Raw genomic sequence first — 22673 nt, 5'->3', positions numbered from 1 at the left:
GACACTTACAGATTTAGTTGATGCTATCTGTCTCAGACCTGACACAACAAGCTTCAAATCTTCACTCACATACGTTTTCTCTCAAACAATCTCAAACAAAACGACACATACCAAAGCATAAAAAAATCATCAATCCAAATTCAAAGACATGGGATTCAAACAAAAAAAAGAAAGCACCACGTAACAAAGGGATTCTCCACAAATATATCCTAGCAACAACTCTTCAAATCGTAGATACAACCATCAATAGAAACTGCAGCCACCTTCTGCACATCCCCACCTTCAAACACAACAAGGAATTCCGAATACCTGAGCAAAGCATTGGATTTATCCAAGTTCTAATAGAGCTGCACTCTAGAGATCTTAGGGCACCACAACCTCCTACAAGATCCTCTGTTTCCCTTGCAACAGCTGCTCTAAACAGACCCAAGCTTCCTCACACTATTCCCGCGTCTTCTTCCAAACAATCTTTGTCGTCTCAACGACCTTCAGCCCACAGAAATAAAACAACAAATACACTGTCCAACAAGCTTCCACAGGGCTTCTTCTTGAGTAGATGGGAAGAGAGAGAGGGCATACGTGCATCAGGGCAGGCAGGGTTCAGGAGAGGTTTCTCCACTCTTGACACTGTCCAACAAGCTTCCACAGGGCTTCTTCTTGAGTAGATGGGCAGAGAGAGAGGGCATACGTGCATCAGGGCAGGCAGGGTTCAGGAGAGGTTTCTCCACTCTTGACCATATCTTGACACTCAGAGCTATTATTGAGGAGGGCAGATTATATGGCAGGAGGATTTATTGTTGCTTTGTGGATTTCCGCAAAGCTTTTGACACAGTACCGAGAGCCAGACTGATGCGCAGACTACAGGAGATGGGAGTGCCCACAGAGCTGATTTGGGGAATCATGGCTTTATACAAGACAGTTGTGGGGCAGGTACGTACTACTCAAGGTATATCTGAGATGGTTCACTCCACTATTGGGGTGAAACAGGGCTGCCCCCTTTCTCCCACCTTATTTGGGATGTACGTGGATGAGGTTTCAGACTATGTAGAGCGGGAGGGTGACAGAGGAGCACAGCTAGCAGGGACATGGATTCCCCTTTTATTGTATGCTGATGATATTGTGCTGATCTCAGATTCTCCAGAGGGGATGCAGCGTCATTTGAATTTTGGATGCATTGCACACATTCGCACAGGACAGTGGATTGTCTGTTAACCTTGGTAAAACCAAGGTGATGGTGTTTAACACCACAGCACAGTGGGTTAGGAGGTCAGTACCCACCTTTACATATGGTCAGGAGACAATGGAGTATACAAAGGCATATACTTACCTTGGTGTGGTTTTCAGTGGCCCGCTATTTTCCTTGAGGAGAGCAGCGGAGACCAGATTGACCAGAGCTTATTCAGCATTGGGGAGACTAGAGAGGATGTGTTCGCACGTTCAGTTTCAGGAACCTCGAACAAAGCTCTGGCTCTTCGACACTTTGGTCACTTCAGCCATGCTGTATGGAGTGGAGATATGGGGACCCTCAGTGGATCACCACAGCCGAGAGATATGGAGAGGCCCTTGGTTTCTATGATTTCCCGGATGATTAGGGCCAAGGCCTCTGTACCACATGATATTATCTGTGCAGAGATGGCTGCCCCCCCATTGGTAGTAGAGGCACTCACTCGATCAGTGTCCTTTATACATAGCACTTGGGCTCTCCCTAGAGACAGATATGCTCGCTTAGCCCTGGAGTCTTCACGACAGTTGGCATCACAGGGAGACGGATCATGTTGGTATGCACAGATGACAGCTTGGTTCCAGTTGCATGGCTTTAGTATGGAAAGGCTTCCTCCATTTCAGTACTCCCTGGATGCACCCTCCCTCTCTCTCACACGGGCAGAGATTACCAGACTTATTAGGCAGGACTTGATTCAGCTGGACACTAGGAGGACATGGATACAGCCGACACAGGAGCTTGGTACGAAGATGGCTTTCTATAGAGATCATCTTCTCCAGCTCACGCAGGATGGGTTTGTGATTAGACCCAGCTACATGGATACTCATCTTTCTCATGGGGTACGGTGTGCTATTGGTCAGATGCGCACATCCTCACACCAGCTAGAGATTGAGATTGGCAGATTCAAAGGAGTACCAGCTGAGGCCAGGATTTGTCAGCTGTGCCAGATGGAGCCAGAGACAGAGTTACATTACATATGTCACTGTCCAGTATATTATGAGATACGAGGCCGTTTTCACTGCCTGTTTAGAGAGGGTTTCGGACCACTTTCTAGAGTCATGAGATACCAGGATCAGAGATTGCTCGGATTATACTTGCTGGAGCTCCGTAGACATAGAGAGGGTCTCTTGAGAGGGAGGGGATCAGAGAGGGAGAGACACCTACAGAGGCAGATTACAGACTTCTTTCGACCAGAGATTGAGCAGTCAGGCCAGCAGGCATTGCAGCTAGCCCCAGAGTATAGCCGCACTAGAGGTACACTGATTGATCGGGCTATAGAGCTGGGGCGGTCCAGGCGCCCCAAGATGAGAGGCCCATCTGGACACCGGCGGAGACTACAACAGGGGATCAGGACCATACTAGCACGGCATGGGAGACGTCCAGTCAGAGTACTCACCATGGAGGACATTGAGGATATCCGCCATCGACCGATGAGAGACATCTTTGGATAGTGATGTGTATGATGCTTACCTTTGTTGTTGGAGTTTTCCTCCCAGATGTTATCCATTAGGAGCTCCTAGTACCGTACTTTTCCTCATAGTTATTTCAGTTTCAGTTAGTTGTTTTTAGCTTTTCTTACACAGACATTGTATCAGATCCACCAATTGTTGTAACCTTTTTGGTCTCATAGGTCATTTTGGCCTTCTGAAGACGTTAATATATCATTTCATTTTCTCTCTCGCGCGCTCCAATGGCGCCCCTCCGCTCTCTTGGTTGTCCTTGTCCACTACTACCCCCATTCCCCTAGGCATGCAAAGCTCCTCCTTCACTTAACTGGAACTGACAACAGTTGGTTTTATTTAGAAGGTGGCCATGCAACAGCCTCTTTATTCCTAAGGCTCCAACCATACCTGATGGGCTTATTCTCATTCCTATGGTGTGGGTGGGCACTTATTTTGGGCACAAAAAATCCTATCATCATTTGTCCAACTCCCTTGGTTAGCGCATTCATGCTCAACCACATCTTGTTGGTTCTCAAAGAAGAATATATCCAGATCCTAAGAAGTATCTTCAGAACTAGTTGGAACATCTGCATCAATATGCAGGCTGGTGTCCAGCACCACTGAATCCTTCTGTTAGTCATGATCCTGAACCAGTATGGCTTGAGCCTGTAGCCATTTACTCTTCTAGCATTTGTTAGCCCAAAGGGCATAACCCTTATAAGCAAAGCATTCCCATGGGGTGATAAAAGTAGTTTTCCTTTGGTCCTCTGGAGCAATAGAAATTTGAAAATACCCTGAATACCCATCACACACACTGTATCTCTCATGTCCAACAACTCTGTCCAAAATCTCATCCTAGAAAGGTAATGGTTAGTGATCTCTTTAAAATCCACACACACCCTCCATTTACCATTATTTTTTGAAGTAATGACCACTGGGGAAGCCCACTCAGAATTATCCATAGGGAAAATAAACCCTGCCTTTAACAGCTTATCTACCTCTTCTTTCAGCACTTGCTGCTGTATTATTCCCAACCTCCTCAGCCTCTCGACTACTGGCTTGGCTCCTGACTTCAACTTGATTTGATGTTGTACTGCAGATACTCCTCTAACCTGTGTGTAAGAAGAGCAAATCTGGAAATTTCTGCAGCATGCCCATATACTCTCCCTTCTCTGCCTCAGCCAGTTCCTTGGCCAACATCTTTTGCAAAACCTCTTCCCTACTTGGCTGCACTTTAGTTTTAGACTTTAACTTCTTTCCTTCCTCTGCACATAGCTGCACAGACATGCACAAAAGGTCTGAATCTGGCTCTAACAGTTAGACTTCTACCCCATCATCTTCTGAGCTAATTTCCTCAATTTCCGAGTCTTCTGCAGAGCTTGTTTCTTCATCCTCTTCCTCTGATGTACTTCTGTCTTGAATCACCTCCCTTCCCTTGGCCATATCATACCTAATCTGTCTTCTTACAGGCTGATCCAGCCCCAAACTCAAATGCCCTCTCCACCAATCTTGTCTTGCCCTCATAGCAATCAGCCATGGCCTCCCAAGGATAAGTGGGTAAGCGTTTGACTTGGCTGGCATCACATGTACATCCATTTCAGCCTCTTGTCCCAATACATTTACCTGTAGCTTCTTCACAATTCCTAGACATCTAACGTTTGCATTGTTAGCCATTCTAACTCTAAATTCAGAGGGTGCACTTACCTTCAATCTCAAAGCTTCCATTGTCTGTTGTTTCATCACACACCCCTGTGCACTGCCATCTATGTACACTTTGGGAACTTTGTGGTTATTCATCGAAACATCCATGATTGGCAAATAGTCTGTCTCCTTTCACTCTCACTACATTGATCTGGCTTCCTCCCTTCTTCTCTTTTCTGGAACTTCTGGTGCTGACCAATTTACTCCACATTCTCCTAAGTCTGGGACATAACAATAAGAGTTGGGGCCAAGTCAAGGTAGGTCCTTTCTACTGAAGATCTCTCATCACATCATAGGCCTCCTCATAAGCACCTAAGGGAAAGTCCTGCATGCCAATGTGTCTCCTGGATCTGGTCTTTTTCTTACCCTCCTTGGGATGATCTTCCACTTGCTTCCCCTTCTTCCTTTTGGAAGGTCCTGGCTCATTCTCAATCTCTGTCCCTCTAGTCCTCTTATCAGCTAAGATATCTACCTCTTCATCCAGCCCAATCAGGTTCATCTCTCCTAGTCTAGGACCATTCCTTGGCTGTTGTTGAGCCTGTGGTACCTACTGGTTTGGCATCTCCTCTTCCCTCCTAGCATCCTGTCTGTCTTCTCTTCTAGGTGGCAAAGGATAGATATCACCTCCCATCTTCCTGGGATAAGGGTAGCGAGGGGAAATATGGCCTCTCTCCTTGCAGTTGAAACACTGGACATTCATATTAGGTCCTCCTCTTCCCCCTGCCTCTTGGACCATCACTGTCTCCTATCCTAGGAGCATTCCTGCCCCCTTGCATAAGATTCAAATTCAGGTTCTCCATTTGTTGAGTTAGATGAGTAATTTCCATGAGCTGGTCTGTGACTACTGGAACCATTGGAGCACCTCTCCCTTCTTCTGCTCTTCTCTCCCCGGGCATGAATCTCCGTTTGTTTATGAGCCATCCTCTGCAACTTCCATACTTTCTCCCTAGCAATCCTCAAAGCTTCTTCAAAAGTCCTTGGCCTCTTTAGTTCCACCTTCTCCCTCAAGTCTACACGGCGATATTGGATGAACATGTCCTTCTTTAGAAGAACTGGTGGGTGCTCTGTCTTTAGGCAAGTGTCCCACCTACCCCACAAATTTCAAAATGATCTACAAACCTGTCAAAAACATTAGATAAATTATGCTTTAAGGTTTGAGTTTCTTGCCATAAGGCATCATGAGATTCACTCTGCTTGTAGTGCTGCACCAAAGCCACCTTAATATCCTCATATGTTTGCCCCCGGGTTGGCTGGGCTCTCCATTCCTGCAACCATCTTTTTGCATCACCTTTCAGCAGCATAGTCAGCAAAGTCAGCTTATCATTATCCCTTTTCTTACAAAAGGTGAAGGCTGTAAGTTTTCTTGCCAAGAATTCTTCTGGATCTTCACTTGCATTGCATCCATCTCAAGTGCTGATAATTTCTTCAAACTTACAAGTAATGTGAAGGGTGCTTCCAAAGCCCTCCTCAATGGGGGCACCAAAACAATGATGCGTCGGGGAAGCCTTGCCTCTAGCTCTCGTCCGAACACACCACCGTAGGGGGAACACAATCAACCAGCACCACAACACCAGCAAAAACACAAATCCAAAGTACCAATCTACTCAACTAATATCCTCTGTCCCAAGGTTGATGTGTACGTACTGTACGTTGTGTATATGTACGTATTGTACGTTGTGTATATGTACGTACTGTACGGTGTTTCGTACAGTAAAATTGTTTATGTACGTAAAAATACGTACCATTGGCAAACAATAGGACATTCAACACCTTTCTACATTTAAGGTACATAAAACATTCAAGAATCAAAATAAACCACTTTGCATGTACTAATTTCAAAACACACATCATATACTTGACACAATGGCACATTGTATATCTGTCAAGACAAAATAGACGTAGAAAGGCTCATACTAGAGCATACAAATAACAAATGTCTGATGTCAACCTAAAAGGCTCATACTAGAGCATACAAATAACAAATCATAAATGTCTGATGTCAAGAGTCAAGACTCAAAAGTAAAAAACACTAAGCAATAACAAAGAGTCTCGACTCGACTCTCGAGTCTCTACTCTCTAAATCTCAAAACTCCTCATCGGATGAGGATGATGACACTCCTGAAGAGAGCAAGTCCCCATCTGTCAGGACGTTGCCCTCTTCATCATACTCTGGCTCTGCCATCATACTCTGCTGTCCTGGATCATCATCCTCTGTAGGCTGAATGAGAGGAACAGCCTCATTTGCCCGTCTCCGAGGAGTACGGATAGGAAGCTTTCCTCGCCGAATGGTCTCTCGTCCTCGTGAAACTTCTGGATCTGCATCTCGCCCGACTAACGGGAGATTGAGAACTCGCGCACGTGACCTCGTCACATGTCGATCCACACTCTCCAGCTCTCTGTGCAGCATGCGAATAATCTCCTCCTGATCGTTTCTCACAAGCTGCTGCTGCTGCTTAGTCTCCTCTGCACTCCCCTCCGAGACCAACTTCAATTTTGATGGATCTATCTGTTAAAAAACAAAATGCAATTCAGTGTTCACATTATTAACAGCGTAGAAAGTAGTAATTAGTAATTACAAATATTCGCTTGTAATATGTATAAACGCTAGCCCAAAGTTTCAACTTTCTAACCTGCTTGGGTGTCCCCAAAGCGTGGTAATCTCGCACAAGCTTCATATTTGCTCAGCAGTAGACTAATCTCTCTAGCTGTGCAGTGCTGAGTCGATTACGGATCTTCGTGTGAATTAGCGAATAAGCGCTCCAATTGCGCTCGCATCCACCAGCAGAGCAATCCTGCATGTCACATGTGACGTGTCAATGGTGACAAATTACAATGGACATTGGACATGGTCATAGACAATAGACATTGGACAATGAACCATGGTCCCAGGTCCATAACACATGTATGGAAAATGTAAAGATAGAAAACTTTACCTGTGAGAGGACACGTAAAGCGATACGAGTGAGCTTTGGAAGACCTTGTCTTCCATAACTCTGCCACCATGTAAGAGAGAACTTCGTTGCCTCCGGCCTCAACGCCACAGCTCTAGTAAAGGATGACCCTAAATTATTTTCATAGCTAGCGATCTCTGCATCAATGTCCAACTGCTCATCCTCCTCGCAAATCAAGCCAATGTACGCATCCTTGCCCTTTAGTAGACTCCTGTCATTAAAAAGAGTTGGCTTCTTGTAGAAAGGATGAAGCAATGCAGCCATCGCATGAATGGGCCGACTCATAAATGTCCATCTCTTGTCTACAATAGCCAAGATCTCTTCCCGACTGTAAAAGCATTGACGCAACATTAGTTAACAGGCTGAATTTTGATTATAGTATTATACATTATAGTATTATACTAAATATTTAATAGATTAATCATTACAGAAGCAAGTACATACCGATCAAGCGCCAATGATCTGCAGCCTCTGATGTGTGTCTTCATTTCTGAGAAGAGATGATAGACTAGGCCCATGGTGGAGCCCGCCATGTTTGTGACACGCAGCAACACATAGATTGGCTGCAATGCTGCTATCATAGCTTGCACCTCCGACCAAAAGGACTCATCAAGCACCCGCCGCTGTATGTATCTAGTGGACTCCTCTTGTGCGTGATGCATCTCTCTCCACTTCGGGTCCACTACTGTCTGTAGAAGTGGATCCCTCACTGCATAGAGTCGCTGCAACACAAGATACATATATGCAAATCTGGTCTTCAAGGGCCGCACCATGTCAAGTGTACTGTGACTCCTAAAGATAGCCAATGCCTTGTGCTTTTTGCGGAAAAAAGTAGTCATTTTTGTGGCATCGGAAACAATAGGCAACACCCATGTTAACATCCCAATGTCCTCCATCAACAAGTCAAGACAGTGAGCTGCACATGGATTCCAAACAATGTTCTTAAACTCTGCCTCAATCATCTCACCCATAGCCTTGCAATTGGAGGCGTTGTTAGTAATAACCTGCACCACATTCTCTGGGCCAACCTCAAGTATAGCCTGCCGGATGTGCTCATAGATAAACTCACGTGTAATCCGCTCTCCAGCCTTTCCTGCATCAACAGCACGCAAGAAGTACGTGCCAAGGCAAGACGACACAAGAATATTAATGATGTGTCGCCTACGAATGTCACTCCAGCCATCTGAAATGATGGTGCACCCAAACTGCCCCCAATCTGCCTTCACTGGTACCAATGCCTTATCTATCAATGCTTTCTGCTCCTCAAGCATAGTGGTCCGCATCTTATTGTATTCCAACCTTGACCAATCCTCTGTGTGTCCAACCTGGGCTATGGCTCTGACCATCCTCTGCCATTAATGGCTCAGTCCTCATCAAGACATGAAAGGAGATGTTGCACTCAATGAGAGTGCGAGCAATCTCCATCTCAGCCACTCTCTGGCGCTCCTTCACCCAAGAAAGAGAGGCCACTCGAGAAGGCAAGGTAGTCTGCCTTGGTGCATGCATCTCTCCATCATCCTCCACATAGTCCTGCTGCTCATGCATGGTACGAGCCCTCTTCCTACTGCCAGAGGGCTGCTCCTCCTGAACCTGTGAAGAACCACCCAAGTCTCCCAAGAGTGCATCATGGAGAGCATCCTGTGTCTGTTGACTACCTTTCACCTTTTTCCCTGCACCCATTGCTGGAAAATTCTCAGCAATCAACTTATCCCTAATGTCCTTTGGTACTGCCTTGCACCCTGCACAGTTATTGGTTGTGCCAATGCCTGTCAAGTGCATAACGACGCGAGAAATGGTGCTAGTGAGCTGAAAGTTGCAATACTTGCATTGCCATCGTCGCGTGCCAGATCCAGCTTGCCCTGGCGTGTTGACAATGCGGATGACATTGGTGTGCTCTTGCCAATACGGGTTAGTTGGCTTAGGCATGATGGCTCTTGAGACTTTTGTCTGCACCTGCCAAGTGCGCAGCACAAATGCAAAGGACTCAGGAATAACTTATAAGCGGCAAGCCAGAGGTCTTGCGTGACGCGGAGAAAGAGATAAGACTCAAGAGGGAGAGAAAGAGAGAGAGAGGAAGATGCTCAGTTTACCTACACGCACGCCAAAGTTCCAACGCTGTGCAAATGTGTTCGCCTGGTCTTTTTCGATAATTTTCTGCTCTCTGTAACGCACGCTCTCTACAATAAGTGTATACAATACAAAGCCCAATAATCAAAGGCCTAGTATGTACCCAAAGGCCAGGCGGGCGCCCAATCAGACAACGCACGACGATTTTTAGTCCCAAAAAAACCTCACGTACGGATCGATCCGTACACGTACGGATCCGTACAGTACGGCCGTACGGTACGGATCGGATCCGTACGTACGTATATGTCAACCATGCTCTGTCCTTCAGCGGACATAGTCGAACACCTCAAAAACCCCTCAAACAGATTCAACTGACTCCTTCGGCTGTCCTCCCAAGTTAGACCGAACTTCCAATAGCTTTGATCTTCTCTCCTAACTCCTCGGCTTATCTCCTCTTTGACACCAGCTGACCATGCAAGCTCCCAGGTGATACCTAGCTAACCAATTGTTGACTGTACCCTGAATCAGATTTCTGTTGCTAACCCTTGTCAGATATATGTCCTTCAGGCTCCTAAAAAATCCTCCAGCCTCAGCTACCTTCAAAATCCTTGCCTCAGAACCTCATAGGAACTGTCAACACCACCTTGTTGACTTCTTGCTGACTGAAATTTGATCTATCTACCTCAGCTGACTCAGTTCTGAATCAGATCTCACCACTCGTGTCCTGTGACACTTCCGCCCCCTCAAATATCTCAAATCTCACCAAGACTCAACTCCACACACTCAAAGTTTACAGCAGCTGACTGTTTGCTGCCCCGGAAGTACCTTCCCCTTCTATTCGATTAAACTGACTGCTGCTGATTGACCTCTGACAGTTAGACCAAGCCCTGAAACCCTTCCCTTCAAATCAAAAAGATTATATCTATCCTTCTACACCCTCCACTGACTCCTTTTGATATTTGGCTGACCCTATATGACCCTTACAGATTTAGTTGATGCTATCTGACTCAGACCTGACACAACAGGCTTCAGATCTTCACTCACATATGTTTTCTCTCAACAATCTCAAACAAAACAACACATACCAGAGCATTAAAAACTCACCAATCCAAATGTAGAGACATGGGATTCAAACCAAAAAAAAAAAGCACCAAGTAACAAAGGAATTCTCCACAAATATATCCCAGCAACAACTCTTCAAATCGCAGATCCAACCATCAATAGAAATTATAGCCACCTTCTGCATTCAAACACAACAAGGAATAACTAAGCAAAGCATTGGATTTATCCAAGTTCCAACAAAGCTGCACTCCAGAGATCTTAGGGAACCACAACCTCCTACAAGATCCTCTGTTTCCCTGGCAACAACTGCTCTGAACAGACCCAAGCTTCCTCACACTATTCCCGCATTTCTTCCAAACAATCTCTGTCGTCTCAACGACCATCAACGCACACAAATAAAACAGCAAACACACCGTCCAACAAGCTTCCACGGGGCTTCTTCACAAATCCCCCATCTCTCTCTCTCTCTCTCTCTCTCTCTCTCTCTACTCTCTCTTGCTCCAATGCGCCCCTCCGCTCCCTTGGCTGCTGTCCTTGTCCACTACTCCCCCCATTCCCCTATGCATGCAAAGCTCCTCCTTCACTTAACTGGAACTGACAACAGCTGGTTTTATTTAGAAGGTGGCCATGCAAAGCCTCTTTATTCCTAAGGCTCCAACCATACCTGATGGGCTTATTCTCATTCCTATGGTGTGGGTAGGCACGTATTTTGGGCACAAAAAAACCTATCAGCGTACGCTTTTTTGAAATCCAGAAAGAGAATAGCTAAGTCTTTCTCCTATAGACGGGCTGTGGCTGTCACCTCCCAAAAAGGGAAGATATTATCTAGGATTCACTGATCTTGGATAAAACCTGTTTGCATGCCATGGATCAGATCTAGGAGGTGGGGCTACAATCAATGGCTGATGTTTTTTGCTAGGATTTTGTAGGCTGTCCCCAAGAGGGTGATAGGTCTCCATTGGCAAATCTCCAACTTGTCATACCCTCTCCTAGTCTCTTTGGCATAGATCTGGAAATCATGATCTCATTGAAGGCCGCTTAGGAGCCGGCCTCAATGAGCTCCCAGTGTCAAAGAAATAGTGGAACTGGAAGCCCATCCTTACCTGGGCACTTGCCCCAAGGGAGCACCTACAAAGCCTTGACGATCTCCTCAAAAAAGAAGAGTGTCATCAAGACACTTTGGAGGGCTGGTGGGACCACCTCACGTAGGTGCTGCCAAACCCTCTCTCTCGCATCCTGTACGAGTGGGGGAGTGAGGCTTTGCAGTGACGAGGGAAGTGAAGAAGCCTGTGGCTATGGCTCGAACTTGGGGTGGTTTGGAAACAATGGTGCCATCCGATCCTACAATCCTCTGGATGCAATCCCTTCAGTGGTGAGGCCTTGTCCTTTCAAGAAATCCCTTGCGTGCGTGTGTCCATCCCGAGTCCAAAAAGACACACGGTCATGGAATTTGTAATCCACTCTCCTCTCTTTGTGGAACTAATCATAGTGCGGGATGTGGCCATTTGAGCCTCAATCCAAGGCCTTTCATGAAAGGCCAAGCTCTCCCATAGCTCCTCGATCCTTTGCAAATCTGTGAGTCTTGGATTAAGCTCTCGGCTATGTGGAGGCTCTGTTGACTATCCTGTCACCAAGGGTCCTCTAGAGAGAGGATGACGGGTGAATGGTCTGAAAAGGTAGTGCCAGTTAAGATACCAACGTCCACAGGCCTACTTATCAACATAGAAATGGTCCAAATGGGAGAGGTTGGGGTCTGCGTTCCTCGTGTCAGATCTGAAGAATCTCAGACTCCCTTGCTACGCCCAAACTCCAGAAGATGCTAGGGGTCATGTTGTCTATCCTTCGTGGTCTCCAGCATATTAAAGTTGGCCCATACACCAGAAATCAGCCTGAGGGAGACCCTACCAAATCATGCTCCAAAAAACTGCTCTACTTGCCATGGAGTTAGGGGCTTAAATGTTGACGAGGCCCACCCGGTCCTCTCCAAGTCTGATAATCACCCACTGCGCCCACCTTGGGACTATGGTGCCGGAGTCCTCCACCGTCAGAAGAACCTGCTCACAAACTGAGATGCATACTCTGCCCTGCCCTGGACCCCGGACTCCAGGGGGGCTCTCATCGGGGAAGCAACAACTGTCGCTACAGGCTCTGAGAGGTGGTGGATCAGTCTGCAGGTAGAACTTGCCTACGGCTCTTCCCAAGGTCAGAGGCTGGTGGTGGTCGTGGGAGTGCTCAGGAGAGGTTAGGGGGGCTGAGGGGGGGGCTCTACAGCGGAGGATGGGGAAGAGGTTGAGGGCAAGGGTGGAGGGGGGGAGAGCCCAGAGTGGTTCCGAAAAATCGGGAAGACTAGTATCGAACCACTTCATGGGACCAGTCTGTGGTTGGACTTGACGCTGGGACCCTCTGGGGGGCGGGTGGGACCTCCACTTGAGATGGGTGATTCTGAGATAAATGCTTGAAATAGTTCTTTGACATGACCATTTCCGCCTGGGTCCCCTCGCCTAGACTGGTGACAGGGCAAGCTCTGGCGAGGTGACCCATGTGATGGCAAATGAAGCAGTAGCCTGGAAGCCTGACCGAGGCCACCGCCCCCTGCTGCTTCTTTGAAGCTGAAGCCGACCTCCAACTTCCGGCATCAATAATAGTTTCCCTTGAATTCTCAACATTGGTTTGCAAGATTGTGGGTAGCAGTCCATCGCATAGCCACCATCTTCGTGACTTGCTCGAGGCCAGCCTCCTTGGTGAATTGGGCAAGAACATAGATATCCATACCCTCAGGCGTGGCTACTACTAAGTGGAGTTTGACACTCTAACAGCTTCGAACCATGTGCTTCAGCTGAGCCCTGTTGCATTGTGCATGGGCTAGGTGTTTTTCGCACGTTGGCAGCACGGTTTTGATCCTGCCTCGAGTCATGCAGCTGAGCCCTCTCGCACTGTGTACGGCGCAGGCCTTCTTTGCTCGGTGGCAGCACGGCTTTGATCCTGCGTCTGACCCATTGGCTGGCGTTTTAGGCTTCCCAGTTACAGTTTGCTTCCTAGGCATAGGAAGGAGTACCTTCTTCTCCCGGTGATTGGTGGTGCCATTGGGAGAGTGATGGAATCCCCCCCCCCCCCCCAACCGTTGCCTCGGCCCTCGCACGAGCAGCCAAGATTCCATCTCTCCGCATCCGTGTTGCCTCACCGGATTCTGTGCTTCACATGATATCTATTCCCAGCCTTCGGGGCGACCCCATTACGCAGAGAGTGGAGTATTCCGGTTCCAGGCCAATGTTTCATTTGCAGGCAGATGGGTCCTCTAGCTAGAGCTTGCCCTTGGCGTCAGTCTAGGAGACCGCCTTCGGTGGTTCCCCCTCCTACTTCCCACTCAGATCTGCACTAAGGGGCCGAGGGAGGTGCAGGTTCCCGGGCCGTGGAGCCCTAGGTACCGACCAATGACCATGGATGACCCATCAGCCGGAGAGTGGCAAACGGTTGGCCCTTGCTCGGGTCGCCGGCCGAGCACCAGAGCTGAGCATCGCCACCGTGCGCGCCAGGCCGGTAGCATGTAGGAGGATTCAGTTCTGTCAGAGAATCGTTACGAGCACTTATCACAGCACCTGCCTGCAGACGGCGGTCGCCCCTCCCGCGGCTTGATGTGGCGGTCGATTCCTCGTCGCGACTCCTCTTCGGGCCCTCAGTGCCCAGTGCGGCCGGTTGACCCCACCCTCTCTCCGTTGAGGTCTCCCAAGAAGCCTTCCTCTCCGATGGATGCCTCTCAGCATCGTCCCTCTCCGCCATAGTTGTTACGAGGCGCGCATCTAACCGTTCAAGGCGTTCAAGGCGTAAGAGTCCTCCGAGGCATTCGAGGCTTTGTTCGAGGTGTTTGGGCATAGTTGATTTTTTTTAATGACCGTTTTTGGTTTCTGCCCATTTTTGACCGTTTGGGATTTTCCCATTTCTGCCCGTTTTCGTCCATTTGAGTCTCTAGACGAGGGCTATAAGGGTCCCTCTAAGCTCTCAAGACTCTCACACACTCTCTCTTGAGTCTCTCCCTCTCTCATACACACTCTCTCCCCCCTCCTTAAGGCTTATTTCATTTCTCACTCTCTCTCACACACTCTCTCTCCCTCTCTCATACACACCCAAGTGACACCCTCTCTCGAATAATCTATCTATCTATATATATATATATCTATCATTATATATATATATATAAAACAAACGTCTCTAACACGCCTCTAACGTCTCTAAAAAATATGAGTCTTTCGAGGCGCATACCATACCCGCCTCGTACCAAACGCCTCTGACGCCTCTAACAACCTTGCTCTCCGCCCTCCCACTCCTCCCCTGCCTCCTCCCCCACCCCCCCCTCCCCCACCCTGGCCTCCGACTCTACACATAGTCGCTTCATCTGCCCCTTCCTCTTCCTCTGTGCCTTCCATCCCCCCCCTCCCCCCTCGGCCTCTCTAGAGCATTCCGTCGGCCCCCTATAGCCCCTGATCCGTAGCGGAAACACCCGGCGAGTTCCGTTTGTCGCCTGATTCATCGTTCTCAAAGCCGGTGGAGATGATTATTGCAGCCTCACCGGTGAGGGCTCGCCCACCTGAGTCTCCAGGTGGGCCCCCCAAGATCTTGGGGCAGCCTGTGGATTATAGTTTCTTTCGGTGTCTTCCAATGAAAGGGACAGACAGGTTTGAGGAGACTGTAGCCCCTTTTCCCCTTGAGCACAGCCCCAGGGACAGAGTGGGATCCATAGTCGGTAGCTCTTTTTCTCTCCCAAATGTCTCTTTCTTGTGTCTTCACGAGGGGCTATTGTGCCTGAGCCTTTGCAGATGTGGGATGACATCACACCTATAGAAATATAAACTACTCAGAATCTGTGTACATGTCTGGAAGGTAGAGAAATACAAGCTCATCAACAAAAGTGCTGTGCAAAGGACTTAAAAAGGCACGGCCACCCAAGAGCTTTCTTGAAGCTGTGCAGTAGCCCTTTTGATGCTATATAAAGTCATCAAAATGTCATAAAATGTGCGCATATGATGTGCCCAATACTTGGGCACCTCGGGGCGCCTAGAGGACCGTGGACTTAGATCAGCGGAAGAGTCTCAATGGGAAGGACAGTTATTGAGACTCTTCCACTGATCTGAGTCCAGTCTATTGGCAGGAAACTAGAGGACTGTGGACTTAGATCAGTGGAAGAGTCTCAATGGAGGGACAGTTATTGAGACTCTTCCACTGATCTGAGTCCTCAGGCTATTGGCAGGGAACTTGTAATTCATTTTTCTTTCTTGGATGTTTTCTCTTGTTCTCAAGCATGAGCTGGATCTTTGCTTCACTCTGCACAGCTGCGAGACTGCATGAGATAGCTCTCTCTCTCCCAAATTTCTTTTTCTTGTGTCCTGGCCCAGGGCTATAAAGGACTGATGATTCGTCCAAATCTGAAATTCCGCTCCAAGACGATGTGAGAGAGCTCTTTTTCTCTCTCAAATGTCTCTTTATTGTGTCTTCACCAGAGGCTGTTGTTCCCGAGCCTTTGCAAATGTGGGATAGCATGAGACCTAAAGAAATATGAACTCCTTCACAAAAGCTGTGTGCAATTCTGGAATGTAGAGAAATACAAGCTCATCAACAAAAGTGGTGTGCAAAAGACTTCTTGAAGCTGTGCAGCTCAGGTCAGCCAGTATAATGTGCCCAATACTAGTGCCAACCATTGGTGCATGTCTTGGGCACCTCTCTAGGCGCCTAGAGGGTTCTCAAAACTGCTCCAAACTGCTCATACACACCTCTAACTTTACCAAGGCAGCTGCAAGGAATAATTTGTCTGTGGGGCACGGGATTAAGGTGTGCATGTGACATTCTCCTCTTGCTTAACTGGAGAAGTGGGGCAACATGACTACTTATGCACGATGAAGATTAACGCTAATCACATGTGCATGATGACACAGAGAAGTAGACAGAAGAGAAGAGATTCTCTTTACCTAACCTACTCCTACTATACATTATTGAAAGAACAAGTAATTGTAACGATTGCAAATCATAAATAGCTTTGCATGAACTAACGCTTATTGTTCTCCTTTGTGTGTTAATGGAGAACGCTGATTTGGAGAGGTTTTGCTGATCCAAATGTCATGGTGGCATGCCCTTGGTCTTGGCTTTGCATCCCTTGTCATTGAATGCTTACAAATGACTCATGATCTAGGAATTTTGATGGCGAGTCGTATTCAGGTCGGCCAGCCCATAGAAAGTCATCAAAAATGTCATAAAATGTGTTCATATTGTGCCCAATACTTTTCTCTACCATTGGTGCATGTCTTGGGCACCTATGGGGCTGTCAAAACTTCTCCAAATTGCCATATACCGCCTCTAACTTTGCAAGGCAACTGCAAGGAATTATTATGTTTACATGGCACCGGATTAAGGTGTGCACGTGACAATCTACCACTTTGTAGGGTTGTTTATTGCAATCAAGTGCATGTACGAGGTGTTCCTATGGACCATAAAACAGAGTTAATGGCCAAAAAAGTGTTAATAACTCAAACACTTAACAAACAGGCCTTTAAAGACTCTATACAGTGTTGTGGCTGCTTGGTTGCGTCTCAGACTCTATGTCGGGTTGAAGGGGGAAACAGCCTTATGCAATTTTAGGTTCCATGAACATGAAGACCTTAACTTATGCATTGCATGGTTGATTTCTAAGTACAGGCTTTGAGATGCTAATCCTTATAAGTTGTGTGCGCCAGTCAGAATCATTTTCTGCCTTTTGAGAGGTATCCTACCTATAAAAATGCTTTAGTAAATTTGCTTTCATACTGACTTCTCTTGTCATGCGTTTACTGCAAGCAACCATCTTTTATCTCTCTATAGCTTGCTTACCTCTGACATAAAAAACTTTATTTGGTTGTGCTTGTATTAGGCATATCCAAGGAAGGCAGTTGATTGCAAATGCCCAGCAACCACAGCACAAGCAAGCTTATGCACAGTGACAACCCGATGGATTGGGTTCCGTCGAATATGGCAAGGAACTAATCAAACATTTGATTCTGTAGACCTCTTTCTTCCGGATTATTCTTATGAGTCGCAGGTATGGACATCACCTTTTTTTTTCAATCGACGATTACACTCATGTTAAACATACCATATTCCGGAGTGAAGCATTTGCATCTCTTTTTCCCTCCTATCATGTTGTAAAATTGCTTTTTGTCGTTAAATGTTTTTTAATCTTTACTTAACATGTGCCTCCATGTTTCTTGATGGATGGTGTAGGCCACATGGATCAGAGTGCCTCATGCAATCAGGTTTGAGTTGGATAAAAAAGGGCTCCCCTTTAGGGCAGGCCTGCATGCAGCATCTCATGCACTTTTGAATATCATGCCCTTGTAAGTGCATTCTGTTCATGAGTCCCACATTTCTTTGAGGCTAACCTTTCATGATTGATTGGGAATGCATGTGGTTGGATGTGGTTCTGTTGAAAAGGCTTGCTTATTACAAACTCCATAATGTTTTTCTTTTCCGGGAAAAAGATCCTTCTAATAGGGCTAGACATACATGCTCAGAACCCTCAAAGGAGGCAAAATACAAACTGGGGTGGGTTCTTTCCCTCCACCAAGCCACTCCTGGGAGGAAGGATCCTGGAGGGGGTCCACCAATCAGGGAGTTGATGACGAGGGTAATCTGATAGTGGCCCCTGTGTGAGGCGTCTGTCTTGTGTTTCTTGGGGGAGCCCCTGGAAGCTGGCCCACTCCCCCAGCGACTGAGCAGGACTGGTGCTGAGGGGCCTCACGCAATGTGAGAGTGAGTGCCCCAGGGGTGACCACTGGTGGGCGTCTGAAGAGGTGGGGGGTTGCTTGCTAGTAGGTCTAGCCTCTGGTGAGAGCAGTGGCAGACCGGACATATTGTGCTCTTCATGTGCACATACACGTGGTCTACAGAATTCTAGCTCACCTAGCCCCTTCTTTCTTTAGATGGCAATGTATAAGTTTAGATTTGGCCTAGCACAACAGTACTGGTTTGATAGTATTTTAATTTCTAGGTGCAGACATGCATTGATGGAAGTGCATTGCTGTAGATGTCTAGTCTAGTTTGGCAGCTTAGTGTACTTTGAGTTCTGTGTGGAGGCATTACATGGTATTTGATCTCTAAATCACTTTGCACGTCTTCCTAAGATGCAAACTGGTTTTCTACTGCAGATACATATTATGTAACGGGTCAGATCTTGGTACGGAATGTGCTAATCCTCATGATACAAGATACTTTCCAGAGCGGCTTCTTGTGTTTGACCGCCATCCAGGAGGCATCGGTATAGCAGCACAGGTAGATATAATCAAAATAGAGATGATCAATGGAATGTGTAGATCCTTGCTGTGTTTTATACATGGTTACACATTTTTTTTGTGGTTTTAGGGTTAGGGCTTGCAAATGATTTTTATTTGATCTCCTTATTTATTACACAGGCGCAGCCTCTATTTGCAGAACTGCTACAGGCGGCTGTAGAACTTCTCTCTTCATGTGACTGTACACTTGAGATGGGCTGCCCGAATTGTGTCCAAGTGAGTTATCTTGTTAATCATCTCATCTCGCAGCTGATAGGAAGCAAAGTAGAATTTCCATTTATTGTGTTGAAATTCGTGAGACCTGGCTCATGAACTTAACTTCGCGTGCAGTATTTAGCATGCAGTGAATATAATGAGATCTTGAATAAACCTGCAGCAATAGCCATACTTCAGGTAGGAAAATCGGATTGGTTGCATTTGGATTTTGTTAAGTTATGACATGCCTCAATTTTTCGTAGCTGAAGAAGCCTTTTAAGCCTAATGAGGAACTGAGCTTTCACTATGGACTTGGATATGCATGCTGAGTATAGGGTGTTATTGATGTTGAGGACTCCTATCGACAAGGCAGAAAAGACAATCCTTCAAGATAGGGCTCATGAATTTGGGAACCGTGCTAAATATACACTCGAGAAAGGGTTCAGAGAATATTGGCATTAACAAGCTTGGCAGTTTCAGAAGCAGCGACAAATATGCCATAAAAATGAGGAAAGAGCTCAAATGTGTGTCACACTCAGGAGTGCATTTCTTTGAGTTATCAATGCAAGAGACGAGTGGGAAAGTCTGTTACAAATAATGTACATGGTGTAAGAAATGTAAGCATTAAGAGGAAGGGCTTGCATGCCTTTTATTCTCCATTTGATCATCTGTACTGGTGAGTGTGATCAGAACCTTCAGGTGCAAGGAAGATTGCATGGTGAATTTGAGGCAATCAAGCACTAAAGCATACCAAATTATGGATGATGAGCTCTCAAACAAGGAGGCTTAGGGGGGGCTTCAGAAATGTTTGAGGGCAGTGTGCATGCATTGCCCTTTCACAAGCATCTGGCTGTTTGTAGTGTATACTTCAAAAAGGTCTCACATGTAATACCAAGAAATGGTGGGCCAGGTGGTTGAGATGGTGGAGGTCTCGTTGGTCCCACTTGCAACAAAACTTGTTGGTTGTCCGGACGCATTCGGCTTGACAGAGACTAGACAAGAATTGGCAACACGCCGTCTGCCGGACGATGGTGAAATGGCCCTTAGAGCTTGAGGAGGTCAGGGTCCCAGGAAAGTAGGCATTGTTTTAGAAGGAAGGCAAGCTCTGAATTGAGTATTCCATATTTTTTTTTGCATAAGATCTTTTGTCTAATAGGATGACTCAATCTCCAAGGAAGGATGACATATCATGTGATGACCAGCAGGCTTGTGTAGTGATTTTATTGAAATAAATTAATTTTTCATAGGCATTCCATGACACGCTTGCAAAGACGTGAAGACGTGTGTTGTTGGGGGGGTTGTGGGTGGGTTAGATGCTTGCTTTTATTGCGCATTGGTGCAGTGCTATGATGTGGTATCTCAATACATATGTCTAGGGCATGTGGTATCTCAATACATATGTCTAGGGCATTGTAGTCTTACAATGCCCTAGACATATGTATTGAGATACCACATCATAGCATGTTTTAATAAAAAAACAACTGGGAAAATTTTGCATATATATTGTTTTTATAAATCACAAGTAAAATTTCAATGGAATAGGTTCACTAAGACCAAAATTTTAGCCTTTTGAGACTAACACAAGTCTCATTTTTAAACATGTTGGCGAATACCCATTGGAATAGCCTGTTAAACTAAAATATTCTCTTTTAATAGAAATCAATGATGAGATCAAGTAGCAATTCATTAGAATTACTGGATATCATTACTAACATGATTGCAAATATGACATTCTATAGAAATTAATGGAATAATTTTCTATATGATGGAAAGAGTGACATTTTATACTGATATTCAAATACGGTTAAGACCAAGCAATATTAACACATAATCAATCTCCAATTAACCCAATTACATTTTGCCAAGCTAGTGAGAAAATACAAAAAACTACCTTTGCATTTGGAAAGTAGTAAGAGTACAATGTCTTAATGCTTCTAGCACATAGAGTTTCTTTAGCCATGTCACGTATCTATAGTTACCAAAAGCTAGTACTTCTTGTTGGGCTAATTCAACTCCATTTCATCGTAGCAAAGAACTTGAGAACCGAAAAATAACAATAAAATTGAAGTATTGAGTATTTTAATAAGTTTTTTTTTTAAAAAAATAAGTGAATATAAAAGGTACCTCAGACATTCTTTTATTTTTATTAAAAGAAAGTAAAACACTTGCATGGAATAATGTTCTCCAACTACATGAGTGTGCATCTATTTGCCTAAGAGCTTAAAAATAGCATTATCAATGTATTTAGCCACACAAAGCAAAGTTGAATTATTTTTATATTAGCCTAGATGAGATTCTAGTTTTAGCTCAATTTTTATAAAATCCATTTGTGAAAGGAGGTTTTTCATTGGAAGAAAAAGCTCAACAATTACCAAAAGCCTTTTTACACACCTACAAAAAATAGCTGATAATACACTTTAAAAAACACCAAATGAATCACTAAATAGTTGTAATGTTCAAAGTTCAAAGAGAGCATTAGGGTACCATAAAAACAAGGTTCATCAAACTAAAAGAGTGCATAAACCATGTCTACTTATAATTTTACTTCGTCATCTGTGCTTGACAATAAGGAGTTAACTAAATAGCATTTTGTTTGCTCAAGGTGAATGACTACAAGACTCCAATGTAAGCTACAAGAAATCCACATATTGATTGACACTTTGTCTCTTCAGACTTAAAACTTATATAAAATTTTGTTTGCTCAAAGTGAATGACTATAAGATTGCAATGATGTAAGCTACAAGAAATCCACGTATTAATTGACACTTTGTCTCTTTAGACAAACTTATAAGTTTTTTTAAAACATACTTTGAGTGGTAAGGAAAGATAAGCACTTTAACCTTTTTAAAATTTGCTTTTTTAAGCAAGTGCTTAAGTTATTTATTTGAGAGTTATCCTCTTCAACATGGTTATAAAGTTGAATCTATAATGAATACTAATTTTTAGTTAGCATTCTCTTAATAGCTTTAAAAAATAGTTTAATTCACTATGAATATAAGGGTGTTAAGATGTTGAAAGTAAATCGTGCGAATATGAATAACACGTCAGAATGATAGCCTCACACTTATGCCACTGGCGTGGTTGGACAGATTAAGGTTAATATATCCCTAGTTCTTTATAGGTTGTCGAACAACCACTTTGGTTTAGTAGAGGTATGGCATAGTTATATCGGTCTTTCATATACTCGGGTTCACACTATAGACTGACAATGTATGTTGTAGTAGGAGAGTACTTTCCAATAATTAGACTTCCAAACCCAATTGGAGCGATAAGTAGCGCTAACTCATATACTCAGGTTCACACTATAGATCGACCATGTACATTTTAGTAGGAGAGTACTTTCCCTCTTATAGTATGTACTCTTACCAGTTTGCTGGCCAATAAACTTATAGTATGTACTCTTATCACAGTTGGTGCCAATAACCTTATAGTATGTACTCTTATTAGCTGGTTCCAATAATCTTTGCATGATGATCCATAAGATCCTGGGTCTTCATGATGATCCATAATAGACTCTGAGTACATGGACCCCCTTAATGCTTTCACCAAATTGGCTAGCTCTTTTGTATTTTCATTATCTCAGTCACATCAAGGCCACATTGACAATGTGAGCGGAGGTCCTCTTTTGCTCTTCTATTCACTTAGATCTATGAAAAGCTGCTAGCTCTTCCGTTATTACTAGCGGCTTTTCTATCTAAGAGCTTCTTTATCAATTCAGGATATG

The 22673-nt window shown here is 45.2% G+C and overlaps 2 protein-coding genes across 5 annotated transcripts in view; one reads left to right on the top strand and one right to left on the bottom strand.

The window, feature by feature from the left end:
* Window positions 1–20199, top strand: part of LOC147616156 (uncharacterized) — a 130330-nt gene extending 110131 nt beyond the window's left edge. For all 3 annotated transcript variants that reach the window (XM_086778782.1, XM_086778781.1, XM_086778783.1), the window contains 6 exons: window positions 17338–17505; window positions 17688–17800; window positions 18611–18734; window positions 18875–18970; window positions 19085–19147; window positions 19285–20199. In XM_086778782.1, coding sequence (XP_086634908.1) covers window positions 17338–17505; window positions 17688–17800; window positions 18611–18734; window positions 18875–18970; window positions 19085–19147; window positions 19285–19344 — 624 coding nt within the window. In that variant the 3' untranslated portion in view covers window positions 19345–20199. The remainder of the gene's footprint in view (window positions 1–17337; window positions 17506–17687; window positions 17801–18610; window positions 18735–18874; window positions 18971–19084; window positions 19148–19284) is intronic.
* On the bottom strand, window positions 6379–7754 carry LOC147616157 (uncharacterized). Of its 2 annotated transcripts, XR_015262689.1 has the most exons (3): window positions 7299–7754; window positions 6996–7157; window positions 6741–6871 (listed from the first exon to the last, which is right to left on the bottom strand). XR_015262689.1 is itself a non-coding variant. In XM_086778784.1 (2 exons), the coding sequence occupies exons 1-2, from the start codon at window positions 7038–7040 to the stop codon at window positions 6449–6451; spliced, it is 468 nt and encodes a 155-aa protein (XP_086634910.1). In that variant the 5' UTR covers window positions 7041–7154; the 3' UTR covers window positions 6379–6448. The 2 variants fall into 2 exon arrangements, 1 of the variants encoding a protein (XP_086634910.1); XM_086778784.1 differs by lacking the exon at window positions 7299–7754 and having other exon boundaries at window positions 6379–6871; window positions 6996–7154.
* Window positions 20200–22673: the final 2474 nt, after the last annotated feature.

Source organism: Cibotium barometz, chromosome 39, assembly GCF_041138505.1.
Source record: "Cibotium barometz isolate CiBa-2024 chromosome 39, ASM4113850v1, whole genome shotgun sequence".
NCBI lineage: Eukaryota > Viridiplantae > Streptophyta > Polypodiopsida > Cyatheales > Cibotiaceae > Cibotium > Cibotium barometz.
This window is presented reverse-complemented; position numbering and strand designations above follow the sequence as displayed.